General features: G+C 47.8%; 1 protein-coding gene across 17 annotated transcripts in view; it reads right to left on the bottom strand.

Moving 5' to 3' along the window:
* The window catches only part of Atxn7l1 (ataxin 7 like 1), a 228,262-nt gene that overhangs the window by 45,395 nt on the left and 163,520 nt on the right, over positions 1-19,347 (bottom strand). For 14 of the 17 annotated variants that reach the window (XR_007830525.1, XM_051144886.1, XM_051144812.1 and 11 more), the window contains one exon: positions 4,488-4,710. Coding sequence is in view for 16 of the 17 variants with exons in the window: in XM_051144886.1 (XP_051000843.1) it covers positions 4,488-4,710 (223 nt within the window). In the remaining variant the exon portion in view is untranslated. Of the gene's footprint in view, positions 1-4,487; positions 4,711-14,609; positions 15,121-15,739; positions 16,070-19,347 lie in introns of those variants that run through there. The other 3 variants (XM_051144872.1, XM_051144870.1, XM_051144865.1) reach the window with 3 other exon arrangements.

The following is a 19,347-nucleotide window of genomic DNA, read 5'->3' as shown; positions in this document are numbered from 1 at the left end:
CCGCTGCCTGCCAAGGAGACTTTACAACTGAAAACTGCTAGCTGGGTGGTGGTGGCGCACGCCTTTAATCCCAGCACTCGGGAGGCAGAGGCAGGCGGATCTCTGTGAGTTCGAGGCCAGCCTGGTCTACAAAGAGAGTACAGGACAGCCAAGGCTACACAGAGAAACCCTGTCTTGGAAAACAAAAAAACAAAACAAACAAACAAAAAAATTCTCTAGGCCATTTCTATATGGTCCTGAATTTGCGACATTTGGCAGGACTTTATGCTTCTGCCCTTTCTGAGCCCTTCGCCTGCAACATCCTCTCCACCTGCTTAAAAACAATTTTTTAACTGTGGCAAACAACAGACACAGCCTAAAATTTACCCCTTGAGCTCCATTTTTTGTGTCTAGCTCCTTACTACAGACATCTCTGGCTTGTGATTTAACTTAGGATTTTTGGCTTTATGATTTGTGCTCACTGGTCACTATGCTTTCTTTAGTTTTCTGGTGCTCGAGGCTGAACCTAGACCCTCATGCACAGGGTGCTCACGGTCTACCATAGAGCTGCACCACCAGCCAAGAAACAAAAATTTGAATTTTGAGCATTCCCCAGGCTAGTCATATGTGCTTTGGCTTGGTCTGCAGCATCTAGTCAGACCCACAACCGGCCACTGGCCACTTGTAAAGTGGGCTTTTTTTTTTTTAAAAAGAGACTTAGCTCAGTGTAAGCTGATGTACATGGTCGGAGGTGGTTGCTTTTTTCTTTTCATATTTATGTATGCGTGTATGTATATGGTGTATGTATGTGTTTGTGTGAGTATGTGCACATCTGTGGGTGCATATGGAGGCTACAGGTGCATGTTGGGTGTCTTCCTGGATTGCCCTCACCATAGGTTTAGAGATAGGCCTCTCAGTGAATCAGAGGCTCCTGATTGGACAACAAGCTTAAGGGATCTGCCTATATGCCTCTTCCCCCATTACTGGATACACACCGCTCTACCCAACTTTTATGTGCGTTCTGGGAGTGTGCACTCAGGTTCTCATGCTTGTGTGACAGACCTTTTTACCAATAATCATTTCCTTGGCCCCATTTTTTTTTAAATGTGGATGATGACAATCTGAACTCAGGTCTCCATGAGTGTTTGTTGAGCCAGAGGCAAGAAGAGCAAGTTCCAAGCCGGGTGCTGCATGGATTTACTGTGTGACTCTGAGCCAGTCACTTAGCCTGTCTGATCTCATTTTTAACTGAATAGCTTAGGATTCTAAATCACAGCCCTCTCAGAATTCAACTTCCTTACTACCTACTGAACTAAGAGTGAGCCTTACCACCAACATAAAGACCCCTGTAAGTTGGCCCCCAGACCCCTATTTCAATCCTGATGACCCATCACTACCTATTATATCAGCTCTCCCCGTTCTCCTCCCCTGGCATGACAACATGCCTCTACCTTTACTCAATATTTAACGGATACCTACGATAATAATTATGTGCCCACTATCATAGTCACCAGGGGTGCACAGGCCCACTGGTGTTATGTGGAGAGCCTGCAGTCCACCCAACAGATTGACAGTCTTCATCCCCTAGTGATCCCAGGGCAGTCCATAATCCTACAACTGTAAGCGATAGCCTCGGGAATCCAAAGTTAAACATGAATAGAACAGGAGAAGGGTGACCCACCCAGCCTGAGGACTCAAAAGAGGCCTGCCAGATGATGCCACACTCAGGTGCTCCTCAGCTTGTCACGGGGTGATGCAATGTTCAGTTTGCTATAGAAGCAGAATGTTTTGAAAGCCAATATACTTTTTTTTAAATTTTCTTTTTAAATTTTATTTTATGTGTGTGGGTGTTTTGCCTGCATGTATTTTTCTGTGCCACGTGTGTGCCTGGCATCCTAAGGAGCCTGAAGAGGGCATCAGGGAGTTCCCTGGAATTGGGAGTCGCAGACAGTTGTTAGCTGTTAGGTGGGTGCTAGGAATTGAACCTGGGTCCTCTGGAAAATCAGCCAGCATTTTTAACTGCTGAGCTATCTCTCCAGTGCCAACACACATTTACTACCCCTCCTCAGGGGGCTGGGAGATGGCTCAGTGAATAAACTGCCTGTTGTGAGCTCACTCTTCTTCAGCAGGCAATGGGGAACTTGAGATGGCTGTGAGTTAGAATTCAGGCTTAAAATGAGACATAGAGATGCTAAGTGACTGCCCCAAGGACACAGAGAAAGCTCATGGCAGATCCTGGCTTGCATTCCCTATTCTTGCCTTGTGTTCAGCGTGCTGGGTTCTTTCCCACACTGTACCCTGGGAAGGCCGCTTTCCACCTGCTCACCTTTGCCCCCTGCTGGTAAGCGCGCATCTACTTTGTTGCTGCCACTGCTGCTGGGAACCCAGTTTCCTCTGCTTTCCAATGGGAAGTAAAGACCAGTGGCTCTCCACGAACTCTTTCAGGCCTTCAGTGCTAGACTGGAACTGTGAGGCATCCTGCCTTGTGAATTAAGAAGCTGCTGGATTTGCGGCCTCCTCGGTGTGTAAGATGGCCACGTGCAATGCGTGGAGTGTACAGCTCGTGCCACATGAGCTAGCCTAGTAACTGTGGCACATTCACACTGTCGGCTCTGCTTCTCTGAGCAGCACATCTAGCCAGTTGCTTCACATTACTTCAGAGCGCTTTCTGGCCCTACCTGAAGGCACCTTGCCCATGGCTGGTCCTAGCATGTTGAGAGGGTTGACTCTGCTGATCTAACTCAGCAGTTCCTTCAACAGTGGTCCCTTGGGTGAACAGAGTGCTATGGGACCATGCAACCCTTCGGCTGCCCCTTCACAGGGTAATCTCCTCACTCAGCGACCTTTGCCTTCCATACATTTGTCCGTCGGGTCACTCACAGATTATTTGTTTCTGCAGTGCTGGGGGCCTCATTCATGCTAAGCAAATGCTTTACAACAGAGCATCACTCTCCAGCCAGAATGCATCTTTCTACCACTTTTCCATTCTCCTGCTGCCCCCTGAAGCTGGGTCCTTCCGTTGGTTCACACAGGGGCTCACTATGTAATCTAGGCTAGCCCTTGACGTCCTACCAGCCCTTCGGCCTCAGCCTCTTAAGTGCCGGGATCATGTGCGTGCAGCAGCATGCTCAATTCTGAAGAGCCATTCCTCTGATTTTTCCAGCTGGGTGGACTCCTCAATCTTAGTCCCAGGCTGTGAGATTTGGACACAGATGGTAGTAGAACGACAATGGTCATTCTCCTTAAACACGGACTGTGTGTGTGAGTACTCCGATCCCTGGATTGCACTTGCTGCTGTACACAAAGGAGCTCCCGGATCCACACAGCATCCCCTGGAGCTAGATTCATTTTACACACAGGAAACTGAGGCACAGCAAGATACTTGCCCAAGGTCACCCAGCAAAGAGACCTGTTCTCAGGGAGTAAATCCTCAGCAGACAAGCCCTTGGCTCTCTGGGGGAAGAGAAAGGAGGATCCAGGAGGTCCACAGTGCCACAAGCTGATCAGAGGTCACCAACTGTCACTCTCAGACCAGGTCTCTCTGAAGCAACCGTACCCTCACACAGGACAGATCTCCAGTCCAGCAGCCCACAGAGAACACAGCTAGTGTACAAGGCAGGGCTGTGTGCAGCCAAGTCCCTGTTCCAACCTCCCCCACTATCACCTGAGGCTCTCTCATTGATCTGGCATAATTAGCTCTTTACCAGTCATCATAATTTCCAGCGCACAGTGACTCCTCCATTGATGGATGATTGTATTCCACAGCTTTCCTGGGTAGGACGTTAAGTGCAATTAACTACCATTAATTAACAAACACCATTTCTCTTGAAACATATAAATTAGACACACTCCACACTGTCCCTTCTCTGTCTTCAGAAGAGCTGGAAGATAAAGCTGTGACAAGCTGGTCCCAAGTCCTTCCTATTTCCAGTATGGTTTCCTATTTGCCTGGTCCATGGGGAACCTTTTGTGCCTTTTTTTTTTTTTTCTCTTTTGGTAAAGACTCCCCATCAAAGGGGTGACTTTCCCTTTTTCTCCTCCTCCCTGCAGTTGGTTCTAAGATAGCCAGTATCTTGGGGAGACTTGGAAGAGAGGCCCTGTGGGGAATGAAAATTGTTTCCAGGGCTGGGCACCCTCAGGGCCTCCTCCCTTCTCTTCGTCTTCCAGTGACAGTGGGTGCCTTGATTGTTTACACCAGTGTTTCTCTTCAGTGGGGCAGAAAATTTAGAGGCAACCATATAACTGAGGACTCATTCCCTGCTTCCCTTTCCTTAGACACATACAGCTCAGCGCCCAAGTGTACAAGCTTTTTTTTTTTTTTTTTGTCCAGACATACAGCACTTTTAAGGCCCCGTGCGCCTTCTGGTTGTTAGAGACTGGTCTTTAGCTTCCCTGTGCCATCATTCTGGGTTCCTTCCTCAGTCACCCAGGTCGCTGAACATGACACTCAGAGTCAAAGCTGGAGCACGGAGGGCCGAGAGCCTGAGCTACCCAGCACCCACACTTACCATGGTTTATCTCTTGGTCCCTTTGCAGAGAAGACTGTGTGCTGTGTGCTGCTGGAGGTAAGTAGATTGTCTTTGGGTGTTTTAAATGGCTTTGAGGTGCTGCTGACAGCGTTATGGCCGCTGAGACAGGTTTTCGTCTTTGCCTGTGCTAGAGATGTCCGGGCATTGGAGGCTGGAGATGCTGGAGAGGAAGAAGGCCTGCACATTGAACTGTGTCTTCTCTCTGCAGGGGAGAAAGAACAGGATTCAGCATAGCATCTGCAGCCAGTGAGTCCTGTGTTCACACACACACACACACACACACACACACACACTCACGGATACCACAGGCACCTGCAGACCTCGGCTGGCAGGGTCAACACCTTCACAGCCTCTGACATTCGCTGGGATGTTGGCATCAATGCCAATGCCAACGGCTATGGTTGGGACTTCTGTATCAAATGGCATGCTAAGCTAACCCCGGGATTCTCACGGGAGGTATTTCTATCCTTCTGCAAAACCACTTCCATGGGAGTAGCAGGTATCACCTGACACAGTGGATCAACCACAAAACCAATGTGATCCCCAGGCAGTAACTTGGGTCCCCCGGGACAGTGGGCAGGGTTGAACTCTTGGCCTAAATTCTCCAGCATAGGAAGTCAGTGGTGGCAGTGGTGGAGGTGGAGAACTAACTCTGTCACCTTCTAAGGCCAGGAGTGGCTTAGCATCTGTCCCTTCCTGGGACTGTAGAACAGTCTGCTGACGCATCCCAGTTGTGGCCTCTTTAAGCTCACAGAAGTTCACGGACACAACATATACAAGGATGTAAATGCCTGAAGCAGAACCCATAGAAGTGGTGCACAGATTTGGGAGGGCAGACACACCTTCCTGCAGTTCTACAGGAAATACTAGAGGTCTGGGCAGACACCTCAAATGTTCACACCCTGTCAGCTCTCAATGGACCAACAGCAAGGACACAAACACAATCAGGCCTGTAGATGCAAGAAGCCAGATACTGACTGACACAGGCCCTTATGATGGTGATTGGCAGTTTTAGAGTAACACGTTTGATAAAAGTTAAGGACTGGCTAGGCGTGGTGGTGCCTTTAATCCCAGCACTCGGGAGGCAGGGGCAGGTGGATCTCTGTGTGTTTGAGGCCAGCCTGGTCTATAGAATGAGTCCAGGACAGCCAAGGCTACACAGAGAAACCCTGTCTTAAAAACAAAAACAAAACAAAAAAGTTAAGAACTGTAGAAAAGTACCTTTCTGTATGCCCAAAAGCTTTCTATACACTTCCCGGAAAGAAATCTCAAACTCTTACATGATGCTCCTGAAACCCCATCCCCTCTGGCTCTCCTGTGCCTACAAATGATTAGCTGATTAATATTTACTGAAGAAATCAATGGAATGGCAATAAAAAGCCCTGATGGAAAGAACTAGAGATCACAAACCTATCAGTGTGCATTGACAGTGATAATAAAGGTGGATAGATGGCGGCTTACGTTCTCCCTCCAGCCGAGAGCTGTTGCAGGTTTCCTTCTGGGTGAAACATTTCTGTCTGCTGTGATAGGGACCTGACAGGAGAGGAGAAAGCCAGAGTGTCTTCTGAAGGCAATTTGGGGTTTCTCTACCACCCCCTCATACCTAGGGGCTGTCAGGGTCTTTCGAAGTTGACCATTCCGAATTGGGGGTTACAGTTTTTGAGGCTCCTCTGATGGATGGGCATTTTATCCGAACAGTGTTCACACTTTACCTATACAGAATAACTCTGTGGGTCAATTGTTCTTCGCTGGTTCAGCGTGAACCCGGCACGCATGCCCTATTCCCATGAGCCATCCACTGAGGGTTTTGAAAACCACGATGTGTTTTGATGCTACAGAGAGAACACAGGGCTGGGAGGCAGCTTGCCCTGGGTCCTAAAAACCCTTCCGAAAGCTTTGGTGAATTCGGTGCTGTGCTCTCTGTGGCTTCCGTGCCTTCATCTGTAAGTGAGGTGGGTCCCTAGGTGGATTCTCAGGCCTCCTTCCACCCCTTGAATCTAATACGATGCACAATAACATCTGCTCCTCATCTCGCACAATTCCTAGACATTACAGGACTAATCACAAATGGAGTCCTGAAACATCTCATGTGAGTAGGCGCATCCTTTGGGAGAATTCACTCTATGTAAAACTGTACTAGCCTTTAAAACCCCTTTGTGACAGGCAGGAGGCAGCCAGCCGTTTTTACCCTCCCCACAGCTGACTGGCAATTGGAAACTCAAGGAGGCCAGGTAATTGGCAAGGTCAGGACTAATGACTGCTTGAGGAATAGGGCCTTGGCTATGGGCCCAGCTACTTCTCAGGAAGGAAATGGGGTGGTGGACTGTGAACAAGACTGGAGAACCTAAAGCCACTAAAGGCAATAAGTGGGTAATACAAGTGATCTAGTCTGGTCTCCTTTTCAAAGCCCACAGGGAGGACCTGGTTTGCGGCCACAATGGAGCCAGAACCCAGCCTTTTTCCTTCAACTCCTTAGTGGTCTGTGCCCTCCAGAAATACCTTTTCTGAGGAATTTGTGTGTGTGTGTGTGTGTGTGTGTGTGTGTGTGTGTGTGTGTGTGTGACACAGGGTTTTGATTCTAAATACAAGATTATTTCTACCACAGATCTTTCGCATTTCTCTCTAGCCTTCATTCACTTGTTCAAAGCTGACGAGGACTGGCATGTACAGAAACATCACTCTTTAGCCTTTGATGACTGGGTAATGCAAACCTCAGCTTTCCAAACTAATGGTTGAAAGCTGTAGGACTAGTGGGAGGGGAATGAATGAGAACAGCATATAAAACCACACGTGCATGAAAATGCCATATGATACCTATTACACTTTGTATACCCTAAAAAGAAAACCTTAAAAATTAAAATTAAAAAATGACAGAAGTAAGCAGAGATGTCATTAAAGTCCAAGAACAGGAAGGAGGGAGATGCCAGTGATTCTGAAATCACCCTCATGGAGAAGCTGTGGGTGTGGTGTTGGTCCACGTAGTATACTGTTACACTGGTATAAACATTAAATCCATGCATTTTCTTGGTTTTATGGTTTTTTTGTTTTGTTTTGTTTTTTGTTTTTACTCTTTATAAGCACTTCCCCCACACACCTCCTTTTCTGGCTTATTGAGACAGGGTATCTTGGGTCCCAGGCTGGCCTTGAATTCATTAGGTAGCCGAGGTGACCTTGAACCTTCTGATCTTCCAACCTCAACCTCCCAAATGCTGACATTACAGGAGAGGTCAGCATTTCAGTCCCCTGAGCTGCAGGAACAAGCGTGGCCCCTACTGGGCAGGTGAGAAAAGCTGTATAAGCATTTAAAATGGCCTAGCTAGCTAGAGTTCAAGGGCTGGGCGGGTGGGGGCGGGTGGGGGTGACACAGGGAGAAGGGGGAGCTTTACTGCATTGATGATCTGCAAGCACACTTTGAAAATGTGTGGAACTGCTGTCCAGGGCAGGGAAGAATGACTGCACTTAACAGGAAGGCCCTCTTTGGTCTCTATCTGTGGGTCTCTGCCTACAGGAGCCTTACATAGTTGTGCCTTTGGGTGGCGAGGTGGGGCTGGCAATCAAAGTCAGCAGGGTCTTTGTTGCTTACAAAACGACACTGGTGTACAGGTAGCAGCAGTCTGTGGGCAAAGCTTCCAGTGTGTTCTGGTCAAGTGCTAGCCTTAGGGTAAACCCCTATCATGATTCTCGTTCTCCTTGCCCTGCTCAGGAAGAGTTGACAGGGCATTATGTTCCTCATCCACTATGGAAATATTTTCCAGACTTAAACAGTGTTAGAGAGAAGGATCCTTTCCCTCAGAACTTCTCAGTCTTTGTGAATGAACACTGTAATCAACTGATATTTTGGGCTATTCTTCGACTAGCATTGTTTTGTGTGTTTATCTAATTCCCACGTGCTTGCCATACTCAGTCATTAACATATTGCAGAATATTTAACTACCCTCTTCCTGTCTAGTGTTCTGAAAACTAGCACTTAAAGTGATTTGGGACTTTTTCTTGAAGTAATACACCACTCCCAACATGAAAGCTTGCCTCAGTGTACCATCACCTCCTACGTTTCCAGACCTCAAGAGAAATCAGAACTTCACTACGAGGCCACCCACACAGATTTAAATATCCAACACATTAACAATAACCTTAACAAATGACCTTGGGCTGACTTCTGGTCCTACCACTTCTGTTCCTCGGCCCCTTATTTATTGCTTTCTCTTATTTGTTATGTATATTACCATTTGTAGGTTAAGGCACATTCTCTGTGTGCTCAGAACTCTACTACACACCTGATTTGCTTCATAGCACTTGGGTTTACAACTCTTTAAGTGACCTATCAGTGTTTTCACTCTACAGCTGACAGACCTGAGGCTCAGAGATACAGTGAGTTGCCCAAAGTATAGTGGTCTGAATGAGGATGTCTCCCACAGACTCATGTATTTAAATACTATTTGGGAAGGATTAGGAAGCGTGGTCTTGTTGGAGGAGGTGTGTCACTGCAGGTGGGATTTGAGGTTTAAAAACATCATGCCACTACCAGTCTCTGTCTCTGTTTCTCTCTTCTCTCCTCTATCATCATCATCTTCTTCTTCTTCTCCTTCTTCTTTTCTCTCTCTCTCTCTCTCTCTCTCTCTCTCTCTCTCTCTCTCTCTCTCTCTCTCTCTCTCTCTCTCTTTCTCGCTCCCCCTCTCTACTTGTAGATCAAGATGTCAACTCCAGGCTGTTCTTGCTCTGCCATCATGAACTCTAAACCACTGAAACTGCAGGCCCAAGTTAAACATTTTCTTTTTAAGCTGCCTTGGTCTTATCAAAAGAACAGAAAAAAAAAAAAAAAAAAAAAAAAAAAAAAAAAAAAAAAAAAAACCTAGAAATTAAGTCACAAAAGCAGGCAATGTACATTATTTAGGGATGTCTTTAGGACCTGAGCCTTTTATTTTTTTTCTAAAGGATTAAATTAATTTTTATTTAAAAAACAGGGTAGGTCCGTGCGGTGATACAAACCTTTAATCCTAGCACTACAGAGGCAGAGATGGAAACAGATCTCCATGAAGTGAAGGTCAGCCTGGTCTACACATAGAGTTTCAGGCCAACTAGGATTACATAGTGAGACCCATCTTAAAAATGGCGTGGGGGGGCAGGTGTTGAGAGGTAGCTCAGTAGTTAAGAGCACTTATTGTTTTTACAGAAGACCTAGCTTCAAGTCTCAGCATTCACCTGGTGGCTCCCAACCATCTGAAACTTCAGTCCTAGGGAGGCTGACGCCCTCTCCTGACCTCTGAAGGCACCAAGCATGCACACAAGGCACATACATATGTGCAGGCAAAACCCATATAATAATAATAATAATAATAATAATAATAATAATAATAATAATAATAATAGTGCTGGAGATGTAGCACAAGAGGAAAAGTGCCTGGAAGGTGCCACTGTGTAACAAGTACTTGATAAAGCTACCTAGCTCACCTAGGTAGGTCTCCTACTATCTTCATCATTACAACTACTAATACCCACCTAGTCCCTCAGCTCCACTGCTCCCCTTCCCGCCCATGGCAGCACATCAGCACTTAATTCTCCATTGTTCTCCTAAATCCTTCTCATCTGCACGGGCTAGCTCTCTGTATTCTTCGGGGAATGGATGCCGTTCCCAAGTGGCCTTTCCTCTTGTTGATGACTGTATCACACTTAGGCTCCCCTTGAACCCATGTCTTAATTTGGATCTCTTCCACTTTGATCTTGGAAGATGCCGTGGACAAAGAAGCCTGGAGGAGGTGACCGTGGTGGAGGAAGGCAGCCCTCTCCCTCCCTATGGGCATATCAGCAGGGTAGCTAAATCGAGTAGTGGGAGGAGACAATGTCAGTTTGAGACATCAGTCCTAGAGCTGGAGGCCTTAGGACCAAAGAAACCAGAAGCTGCAAAGAACCCCTTTCCTTTCCCCCATTTTATTCCCCAAAAAGTCTAGGCCAAACCCTCAGCAGCTGCTCTTTCCCAGCCCCGCCCTCACCCCACCGCCACATATATTCCTTAAGTATCCAGATAGTACTCTGGGGGACAGTCCTGGGGACCAGCAGGCAGTGAAGAACAAGAGTCCTACCAGCACCCTAGTTCTCCCGTTTTCTTCACTGAGGATAGATCCCATCTGGTAGCTCCACTTCAGTCAAACTCAGAATCCTCCCTACTATCTCTTACTGTGCTCATAGCAATGGCCTGCATTTAGTCCTCCACAAAACAAACAAACAAACCAAAACCAAAACAAAACAAAATAAAAAAAAAACGCCCCAGGAAGGGCTGAGTTAGCTGCAAGCATCTAGCGCTGCTCCTGATACTGTTTTCAGGAAGAAGTTGTTGGGAATTTTCCAATATCGTTTTTAAGGAACCAAGCCTGTCCTAGTAGACCTGCGACACCACAGACACCAGTGGCCTTCCATGGCTGTGTGAGCCAATGTGGGCAGAAGCCAGAACCTGTCTCACTCGTGCGACAGTGACAGCCCAGTGTCCTTCAGCTGTAGGCACTGAGAAGACCATCACCTACACTCCGTCTCATTGCTGGATTCTCTCTGCTTTGGCCACTGAGGTGAGGATATTTCTCATGAAGGAAGCAATGAGTTCCAAAGGGAACTCCATCCAGAAGGAAACCGGATGGGTTGGTGAGGCAGCTCAGTGGGCAGGGACACCTGCTGACCTGAGTTTAACCTCCAGGACCTACACGGTGCAGAGGGAGAACGTACTCCTGTGGGTTGTCCTCTGATCTCCATAGGAATGTTGTGACATGCACAAAGCCGCACGCATGTAGGCAGTTTTGTTTTGTTTTAAGAGGAAACTGGAATCTAAGGGGAGGCAGATAGAGCAGGTACCCCTGGTTAGGAAACCATGGTAACCAAAGCAGTGAGGAAGGCATTCCCTTTGCTAGCTGCACTGGAAACAGAGGAAGACTGAATCTGAGAGCCATGCCCATCCCCAGAGCTGCTTGCTGTTGCCTGGCTCTGTGATGCACTGCATCTCTGAACCTCAGTGTCCTTGTCTGTAGAATGGAAATATTAAGAGGACACTTAAATTCTAAGAGTTAAATGCTATAGGTTAAGTCAAGTGTGTAGTAGAGCTCTTAGCACATGAAAGTATTCTAGTATTAACAGTATGTAAGGGACCACAGCGAGAGTGTGGTTGGTGGAGTCCTGGCACTAACAGTGAAGCACGCAATGTGGTGCCATTATGACTGGAGGGAAGACACTGCATCTGCCTACCTCAGTGAGGGGAAAAGGAAGGTGCAGAGGGCTCAAGAAGTTGAAACGGCCAGGAGTGGCAGGCAGAGCCATGCCAAGGGCGTTATGTGCCCGGGATGGTTATGGAAGCTCCTCTGTGCCCAATCCTTAACCAGGCTAGAGTTCCTCATCAAAAGAAGTCAGAGCCAGGTGTGAGGTGGTGGTGGTGGTGGTGGGGTGTCTGAGTTCGAGGCCAGCCTGAACTACAGAGTGGGTTCCAGGACATCCAGGGCTACACAGAGAAACCCTGTCTCAATACATGCACCCCCAGCCCCCAACAAATGTCAGAGTCACAGTGGTTTGTGGGGTGGTCCTTAAAGAAACAGGACTTAATTACACCTTTTTACGCCTCCTACACACTACCAGCTACCACAAGCTACCTCAGGCACTAAGTTATTTGACACAGACTCACGCAGGTTGAATGGCCTACACCACTCCTGTCGGGTCAGCTCCCAGCCTCCTTAGGCTTCTGGCTACTTTCTCAGCCATCTGGTCATTCCACACCATTCACTCAGTTTAGAGCAAAAGCTCCTTTTCTTGAGTACTGGTCAGGTGCCGTGCAAGCAACTGCCGGCTCAGCAGCTCTCGGAGTCTGCTTATTTTCTAACAAGAGACATTATGGGAGTCGGGCACAGTTATGAATGAAGACCAAGGTTATACTAGCCTCGGCATCTGGGAGGGGCGTCCCGGAGCTGGTGCCCCTTTCCTCCTGTTGTTTGCCTGGAATATTCCCTTCCCTCCACACATTAGAAAGGCAAGGTCTCCAGCAAGTCTGGAGAATAGGTTTCCCCTTCTCAGAGCCGCCCCAGGGTTTCTGTGTGCCTTTTGATAGTGAAGGCCGCTCCTTATCTCTGTGCATAGAGGCACTCCCCCCCCCACCCCCCCCTAGTCCCTGCAGCTCAGCTTTTATACTGAGGCACATTTCTGGCACCAGTCACTTCTGGGTAGGATCTGGGGAGTCCCAGGGATTTTCCAGGGCCTCAAATAATTCCACCAGCCTTCAGGGATGCTCTCACCAGACACTCAGCATGGCTACGAGAAACTCATGAGGAACAAGAATGAGTATGGTTGCCTCGGGCGCTTTTAAGGGATTGCATTTTTTTTTTTTCTGGAGTGTACCCCAGAGATACTAACAGGAAGTAAAAGCATTTACAGCCTTTGATCTGGTGATCTGGTAATGTTATCTTAAAAAAGAGACTTCAAGGAAATATCCCTAAAGGGGGGAAATAGTTTAAAAGCATTCTCAACAGTGTTGTTTACAGTAATAATAATAATAATAATAATAATAATAATAATAACTACAAACAAGACAATTGAAAATGACAATTATGAGGGTCAGCTCAACCAGAGAAAATGTGTAAGTAAAAACCACAAATCCACAAGAAATGGAATGTATTGTAAATATTTCGTAAAATTAATTACTTCTTAATAACTAGTATACTGATGACAAGGGATAGGGAAGGACACAGGATGGACCCTGTGGAAGGCTCTGGTTTTCTTAAAGTCATACAAAGTTGAAAAAGACAAAGAACAGTCAAAGTCAGCCCAAGCACTATAACACACTCAAACAGAAGGGGCAAAGCTGAGAAAACAGACACAGATATGAAGGTAGGAAGGAGAGAAAAACTTAATGCTGTTCTGTTCACTTGAGAGTTGTTGTTTAGAGCCAGAGACTTACGATCTAAGCTAGTCTGGTCTCCAACTCTCAATCCTCCTGCCTCAGTCTCCCAAGTGCTGGAATTATAGATGTGTGCCACCACACCTGACAGCAAAGGCTTTAGCACTTTCAGGAGGATAGCAGGTCTGGCTGCAGGTAGAGGTCAGCAAACCAGGAAAAGCAGCTGCCCTCGGAAGAGCAAGTCTCTAGTCTGGGGTCTGGGAAGGTCTATCTTCCACCCTGCAGAAACTCTGTGGTTACCAAGGCCCTGGGTAAAGCTATGTACACCAAGGCTCCTGGCTGCCATGGGCGTGGTCTGCCCATAGCTCACAGAGATGAATCCTGAAGGTAGGAGGTAAAGAAGTACCCAGGCTTCTGTGTGGGGAGGTATGCCAGGAGTGTCCTCAGTTTTATGACAGCAAGGCCAGGGCTTCCAAATTGTACTTAAAAAAAAAAAAAAAAAATGCTCTGAAGTGACGGTCATGCTCCACTAGCTTTGAGAGTTAACACAAATACAGACCAAACACTACACTCTCTGGAATCAGAAAGAACTGGGCTCAAATCCCAGCTCTGTCACTCATTAGCCCTGTGACTTGGGCTAATAATTTAACCCCCCTGAACCCCATTTTCCCTATACACAGGAGGGAGCCACCACCCACATCAGAGATTGCATCTGGGCAGGAAGCTGCAGACACGCTGAGCCCCTCCCCCAGTGTGCAATGCTGTAACTGCTGGCTTCACTGTCTTACACATGGGCACACCTTAAGGGCAGGAGTCTTGTTTATCTCTGGCACTGAGGACAGGTTCTGCCCCAGGGAGCCCTCGCTACATTCACTGCTAAATAAAGAATGATGGGACGATCAGTAACAGGTGAGGATGACGGCCACAATGCCAACTCACAGGAGACAGACCCGTATAAATTCCCTGATGCATGAAAAGGTGGATTTTTAAGAATCACAGGTAATAGCTTTGCTAAGTAGATTGTTCACAGCTTTCTCCCTACCCTTGAGCTGAAATTTTTCCATTCACATGAATCCTGGGAGCACACTGCTTGAGGGCACAGGCAGAGAAGGAGAGACGACCTCCTCTTTATTTCCGTGTCAACCTCTCACTTGGACAGCACAGGGCCCTGATCTCCTCCAAGAGAAGGTACAAAGTCTCTCCTCAGCACTGAGCTCCCAGTGTCACTCAGAGCCACTCACCCAACAGGTTGTCATGGTCCCCCAGCAGCCACTAACGGAACCACGTCTGTTCTCCTTGGAGTGGCAGTTGGCAGTGGCAAACAGGAAGTTGTCTTGAAGTAGGGTGTGGTTATGCCTGTCAACATATGCGTACAGAGACTCACGTTTTCCTGCCCCCTCTCCACTCCTTCCTCTCTCCCTTTCTTTTGGAGAGAAAAACCTGACTTGTTTTGTTGAAAGCTACACTTTTATTACTTTACTTAGGACCGGCCATCACTACCATACAAACAAAAAGCTGCGGCAGAAAGAAGCCTACCATCTACCAGAGGCCTGTATTCCCTTCAACAGTTGTCACTCTAGTGGCGCATTTGTGAGAAGCTGGGTGCCTGCGAGTCCATGAACTATTCCTTTTCCTGCTTCGTGTGCATGCAGGAAACAAGATTCTAATTTGAAAGCAAGCCACACGTACTACCAATCTTAACAAACAGAGGTGGAATGGCCACATGGCATACATGGGGCCCACAGTGTGTACACACTGAACCGACATGGCATACATGGGGCCCACAGTGTGTACACACTGAACCGAGGGGCCATAAGTGACTAGGAACCCAGCCATGAATCTCAAGTCATGTGCACCATTTGAAAAGACCCAAAGCATTTCTTCACAGAGACAGCATATGAAAACAACAGAGAAAAGCAGTCTCCCAGTGTACAAAGGCATGAAGCGCTGCTCAGGCTGCACGTGAATTGCTGCAGAGTGGGGGGGGGGGGTGGCAAAAAAAAAAGTAGGGGACACACTAGCTGGCTTCCTGGTGCTCTCAAAGGTGTGTTATAAAATTTTCCATTCCTCCTCTCTCCAGACCCGAGGCTTGAGCCTCCAGAAGGGCTGTCCAAAATAGACCAGTCCCGAGCCTCCTACTCCTGACCTCTTTCTGAGGCAGCCACTGTCCCCATCGCCTGCCTCAGCCCTGTCTCTGCTGTAGCTCCTGCCCACAGACCAGGAGCTCAGATCTACACAGAAGCTCATCCCTGCGAGTGCATGCACCATAGGCTGCCAGCATGCTCTGCCTGCCAGACTTTCTTCTGTGACCTACGGTCCAGCCCCACGCCATCCTGGGTGGCAGGCCACCATACCCTGCGTTCACACTTACACTTCCTGGAGAGGCAGCCTGGCCGTTTGGATAAGGAGGCTGAGCCAACGACATGCTGGGCAACGGCCCTCTCCTAGTAGACGTTTCCTGGCTGTGGGCCCCGGCCAGTCATAACGCTCCACTTCCCCTTTAAGAGAGCACGCCCAGATGAGATTGAGGAAAGGCAGCAAGACAGACAAGGCCAAGGCGGGGCAGTCAGGGGTGCATCGTGAATTTGGCAGATGAACATGGGTTTCCCTGAATCTCACACAGGAGGTGTGGTCAGAAGCAGCTTCTCAGACTCAGGAGAGCGCTCTAAAGGCAGGGGTTTCTCCTGCAGTCCTTAGGACAGCAGCTGGCTCTCAAGAGCTGCTGGCCAACCTGCCAGCCGGGTGGCCTGTAGATGCCTCCAGACTTTCTGCCCTCCTTCCCCACAGGGAATGCCCATCCTAAAGGACGGTGCCTATTGGGCCATATGCTTTGATGAGAATAGAGAGTATTATTATAATTGGAAAAATCCCCAAGGGACAATTTCACTATTCATTTCAGCAGGGTTTTCATTCATTCTGGATTTTTGTTGTTGTTTTTTTCCCCCCTGAGCTAATTTCTCATGTAGCCCAGGCTGGTGTTGAAATTTCTGTGTAGCTGTGGGTGACCTTGAATGCATAGGTGGGGGCCAGTGTAGGTGGGGGCCAGCATAGGTGGGGGACAGCGTAGGTGGGGGCCAGCACCTGTGGCTCTCATTCTAGATACTTAGAAAATGTATATTCCCTGACTGTGGCAAAGGACAGGCAGCTTGTGGAAGAGGGCCAGCCCTTACAGAGACAGCGTCACAGAAGGCCACAGGTTCCATGTCCTGATAGCTAAGAAATACCCAGAACAGGTAAATCTAAAGAAACAGAGTGCAGACTAGTGGTCACTAACTACCGTGAAAATAAGAAGGTGGGCAGTGGGTAGGGGATATCCATTGGGAGTGATGTGAATGGGCCCGCGTCACTGAACTGTACAGTTTGCTTTGCTGTTTGGGTTAAGCTTGGGCCTAATGTGAAGCCTTAGTACTACTGAGCTCTAACCCACCCTCAACATGATCACAGGGACACAGGGACAATTTTCTTTCATGTGACTTCCACTATAATTAACAGAAACAAACAAACACAGAACTAAAACAAAGGAAAAAAAAAAAAGGTAGGAAAAGCTGAGTGTTGTGGCTCACATCTTTAATCTTAGCATCCAGGAGCCAGAGGCAGCTGGATCTCCTATGAGTTGTTATAGGCTAGCCTTGTCTCCGTAGCAAGTTCAAGGACAGCCAAGACTACATAGTGAGACCGTCTCAAAAACAAAACAAAAACAACAACCACAATAATAAAAACAGGAAGTGGGGGCACAGCTCAGCGGCAGAACACATGCCCAGGCCCTGAGTGATTCTCAACACAGAAAAACAAACAAACAATAAGCCAGTGTATTTGATGAATGAAACATGGAGACATAAGTGCTCCAAGGTATGGTTGAGAAGGGTTTTATTGTAATTATAAGGAAGAGATCAGCCAGAGGAATCTGGAAGAGTCCAGACTGAACTGGGCTATGTATAAGTAGGGTGTGAGAGAGGAAAAGGAAAGAGAGAGAGAGAGAGAGAGAGAGAGAGAGAGAGAGAGAGAGAGAGAGAAAGAGAGAGAGAAAGAGAGAGAGCGCAAGTGGACTGAGAGAGGAGCTGCAGACAAGAGGCCAAGAGTGGGGCCAAGAACCTGGAGAGTTGTGAAATGGCTGAGATGGCTGGGTTATTTAGGAAAAGAGAGGCTAGGGAGAAGTGACCCAAGCCCAGCCTGGGCTGCAGAGGTTTAGGGGAGTGGGAAGGGTTAAGCACTGGGAGGAGCCACAGGTATTGAATGAGCCTTGTCCTGGGTTTCTTTTGTGACATTTGAGACCTCTTTTTTTTTCTTCTACAGGGACCCCCCCTTTTGGTCTCGTCCAATGTCACTATAAAATCCTGGCTAATACTGATGACCTTTCTGTCACTTCTGGGTGAGCAGCACCTGCCTTTTAATAAGGCATATTGAAAGGAAACCTCTGAGAGACAAGAGCTTTCCAGAAGATCTCAAGCTGCGGGGAAGCAGGACCATTTCACACCATGCCCCACAACCCAGACAAGCCTCGCAGAGACCGTCTCATGACAACTAGCCAGCTTGACAATGTAAGAGCACAGAGCAGGGAGTCTCTGTGGGAGAATTATTTAGAGGCAACTTCTTCCCCGAATTAGGGAGAATTAATCTGTTTCTGACCACAGAGAGAGCTGAGCTTGGTGTCTGCTGTTCTGTTTCTTCGAATGGTATGTGGATGACTGGGTGCGACTGACCAGCCACTGGCCAGATCTCCTTTCTGGATCATTTGCAGCTTTGGCTTGGAGATAGTCTCCTCCCTGGTGGTAAGCTGCAAGCTTTGTCCTCTGGACTCTAGGCCAGCTGGTCAAAGGCTCCTTGACTGCCCCCACCCAGAGGACTACCAAGAAGAGGTCTGCTGAATGTTGCAATGCTTAACAGTTCAATGCGGATGAAAAAGCAGCCCCATGGCCTGGGAGCCTGACTCTGGCCAGAGTTGAACAGGAACAGCTCTCCTGGTATCTCTGCTGAGAGTTCCGGGAGGATCTGGAGGTCAGAGGTGGACACTTCCCACGGCCAGCTTTCCTGCTGCACTCTGGCTCTTCTGGTGCTCTGGTCCTGCCTCTCCCATTCTTTCTCTTCACCCCAGGTGCCCACAGAAGAAGTAGGTGGCCTATGTTCTCAGCCAACAGGTGGCTTAAGATAATAAGATGCAACTTTTACATTGCTGTAGTTTCTGAGGAACAGCGGGTTTGGAAGTGTAACTCTAAACAGAAAAACAGGAAGGGGCAGCCCAATCCAAAGCCATGCCAAGGACAGTTCTGCAGAGCAGATAAACAAATTGCTAAGGGGAGCACATGCAGAGATGCTCCACCTCAGGAACCATTAGAGAAATGCAAATCCCTCCTACAAGGGGGCAGCCACCACTTGCAGCACACTAGACTGGCTATTTAAAAAGAGGAACCTATCAGGATGCGGAGAAAATGGAGGCCTCGTATACTACTGTTTGGAATGTAAAGTATAGCTGTAATGAAAAACCACTACTGTAGTTCCTCAAACTATTAAAATAGAACTACAATATGATTCAGCAGTTCCACTTGTGGGTATATACCTATACGTGTATCATGTCCAAAGCAGCATCACTGTGAAGAGCTGAGAGACGAAATTAACAAAAGCACTCACAGCTGAATACAAAAGTACAGCACACATGTAATCTGTGTGCACGATGTATGCGTGTGTGCGTGTGTACAAAGGAACGGGATAGCTTTCTGTCGCTGTGATAAAATACCCAGACAAAAGCAATCCAGGGGGAGGAAGGGCTTGTTTTGGCTCACAGTTCAAGGTTACACTCCACCACAGCAATAGGAGCTTCAAGGAGGAACAGAGAATAATGCATGTGTGTGTGTGTGCTTCCTGCTCAGCTGGCTTTCTCTGCTCTCAGGTAGCTCAGGGTCCCTTGCTGAGGGATCCCTGTGAGCTAGTCTTCCCACCTTAACAAAATCAAGATAGTCCTTTTCAAGTGTGCCCTTGGAACAA

This window comes from Acomys russatus, chromosome 1 (genome assembly GCF_903995435.1).
Source record: "Acomys russatus chromosome 1, mAcoRus1.1, whole genome shotgun sequence".
Lineage (NCBI taxonomy): Eukaryota > Metazoa > Chordata > Mammalia > Rodentia > Muridae > Acomys > Acomys russatus.
This window is presented reverse-complemented; position numbering and strand designations above follow the sequence as displayed.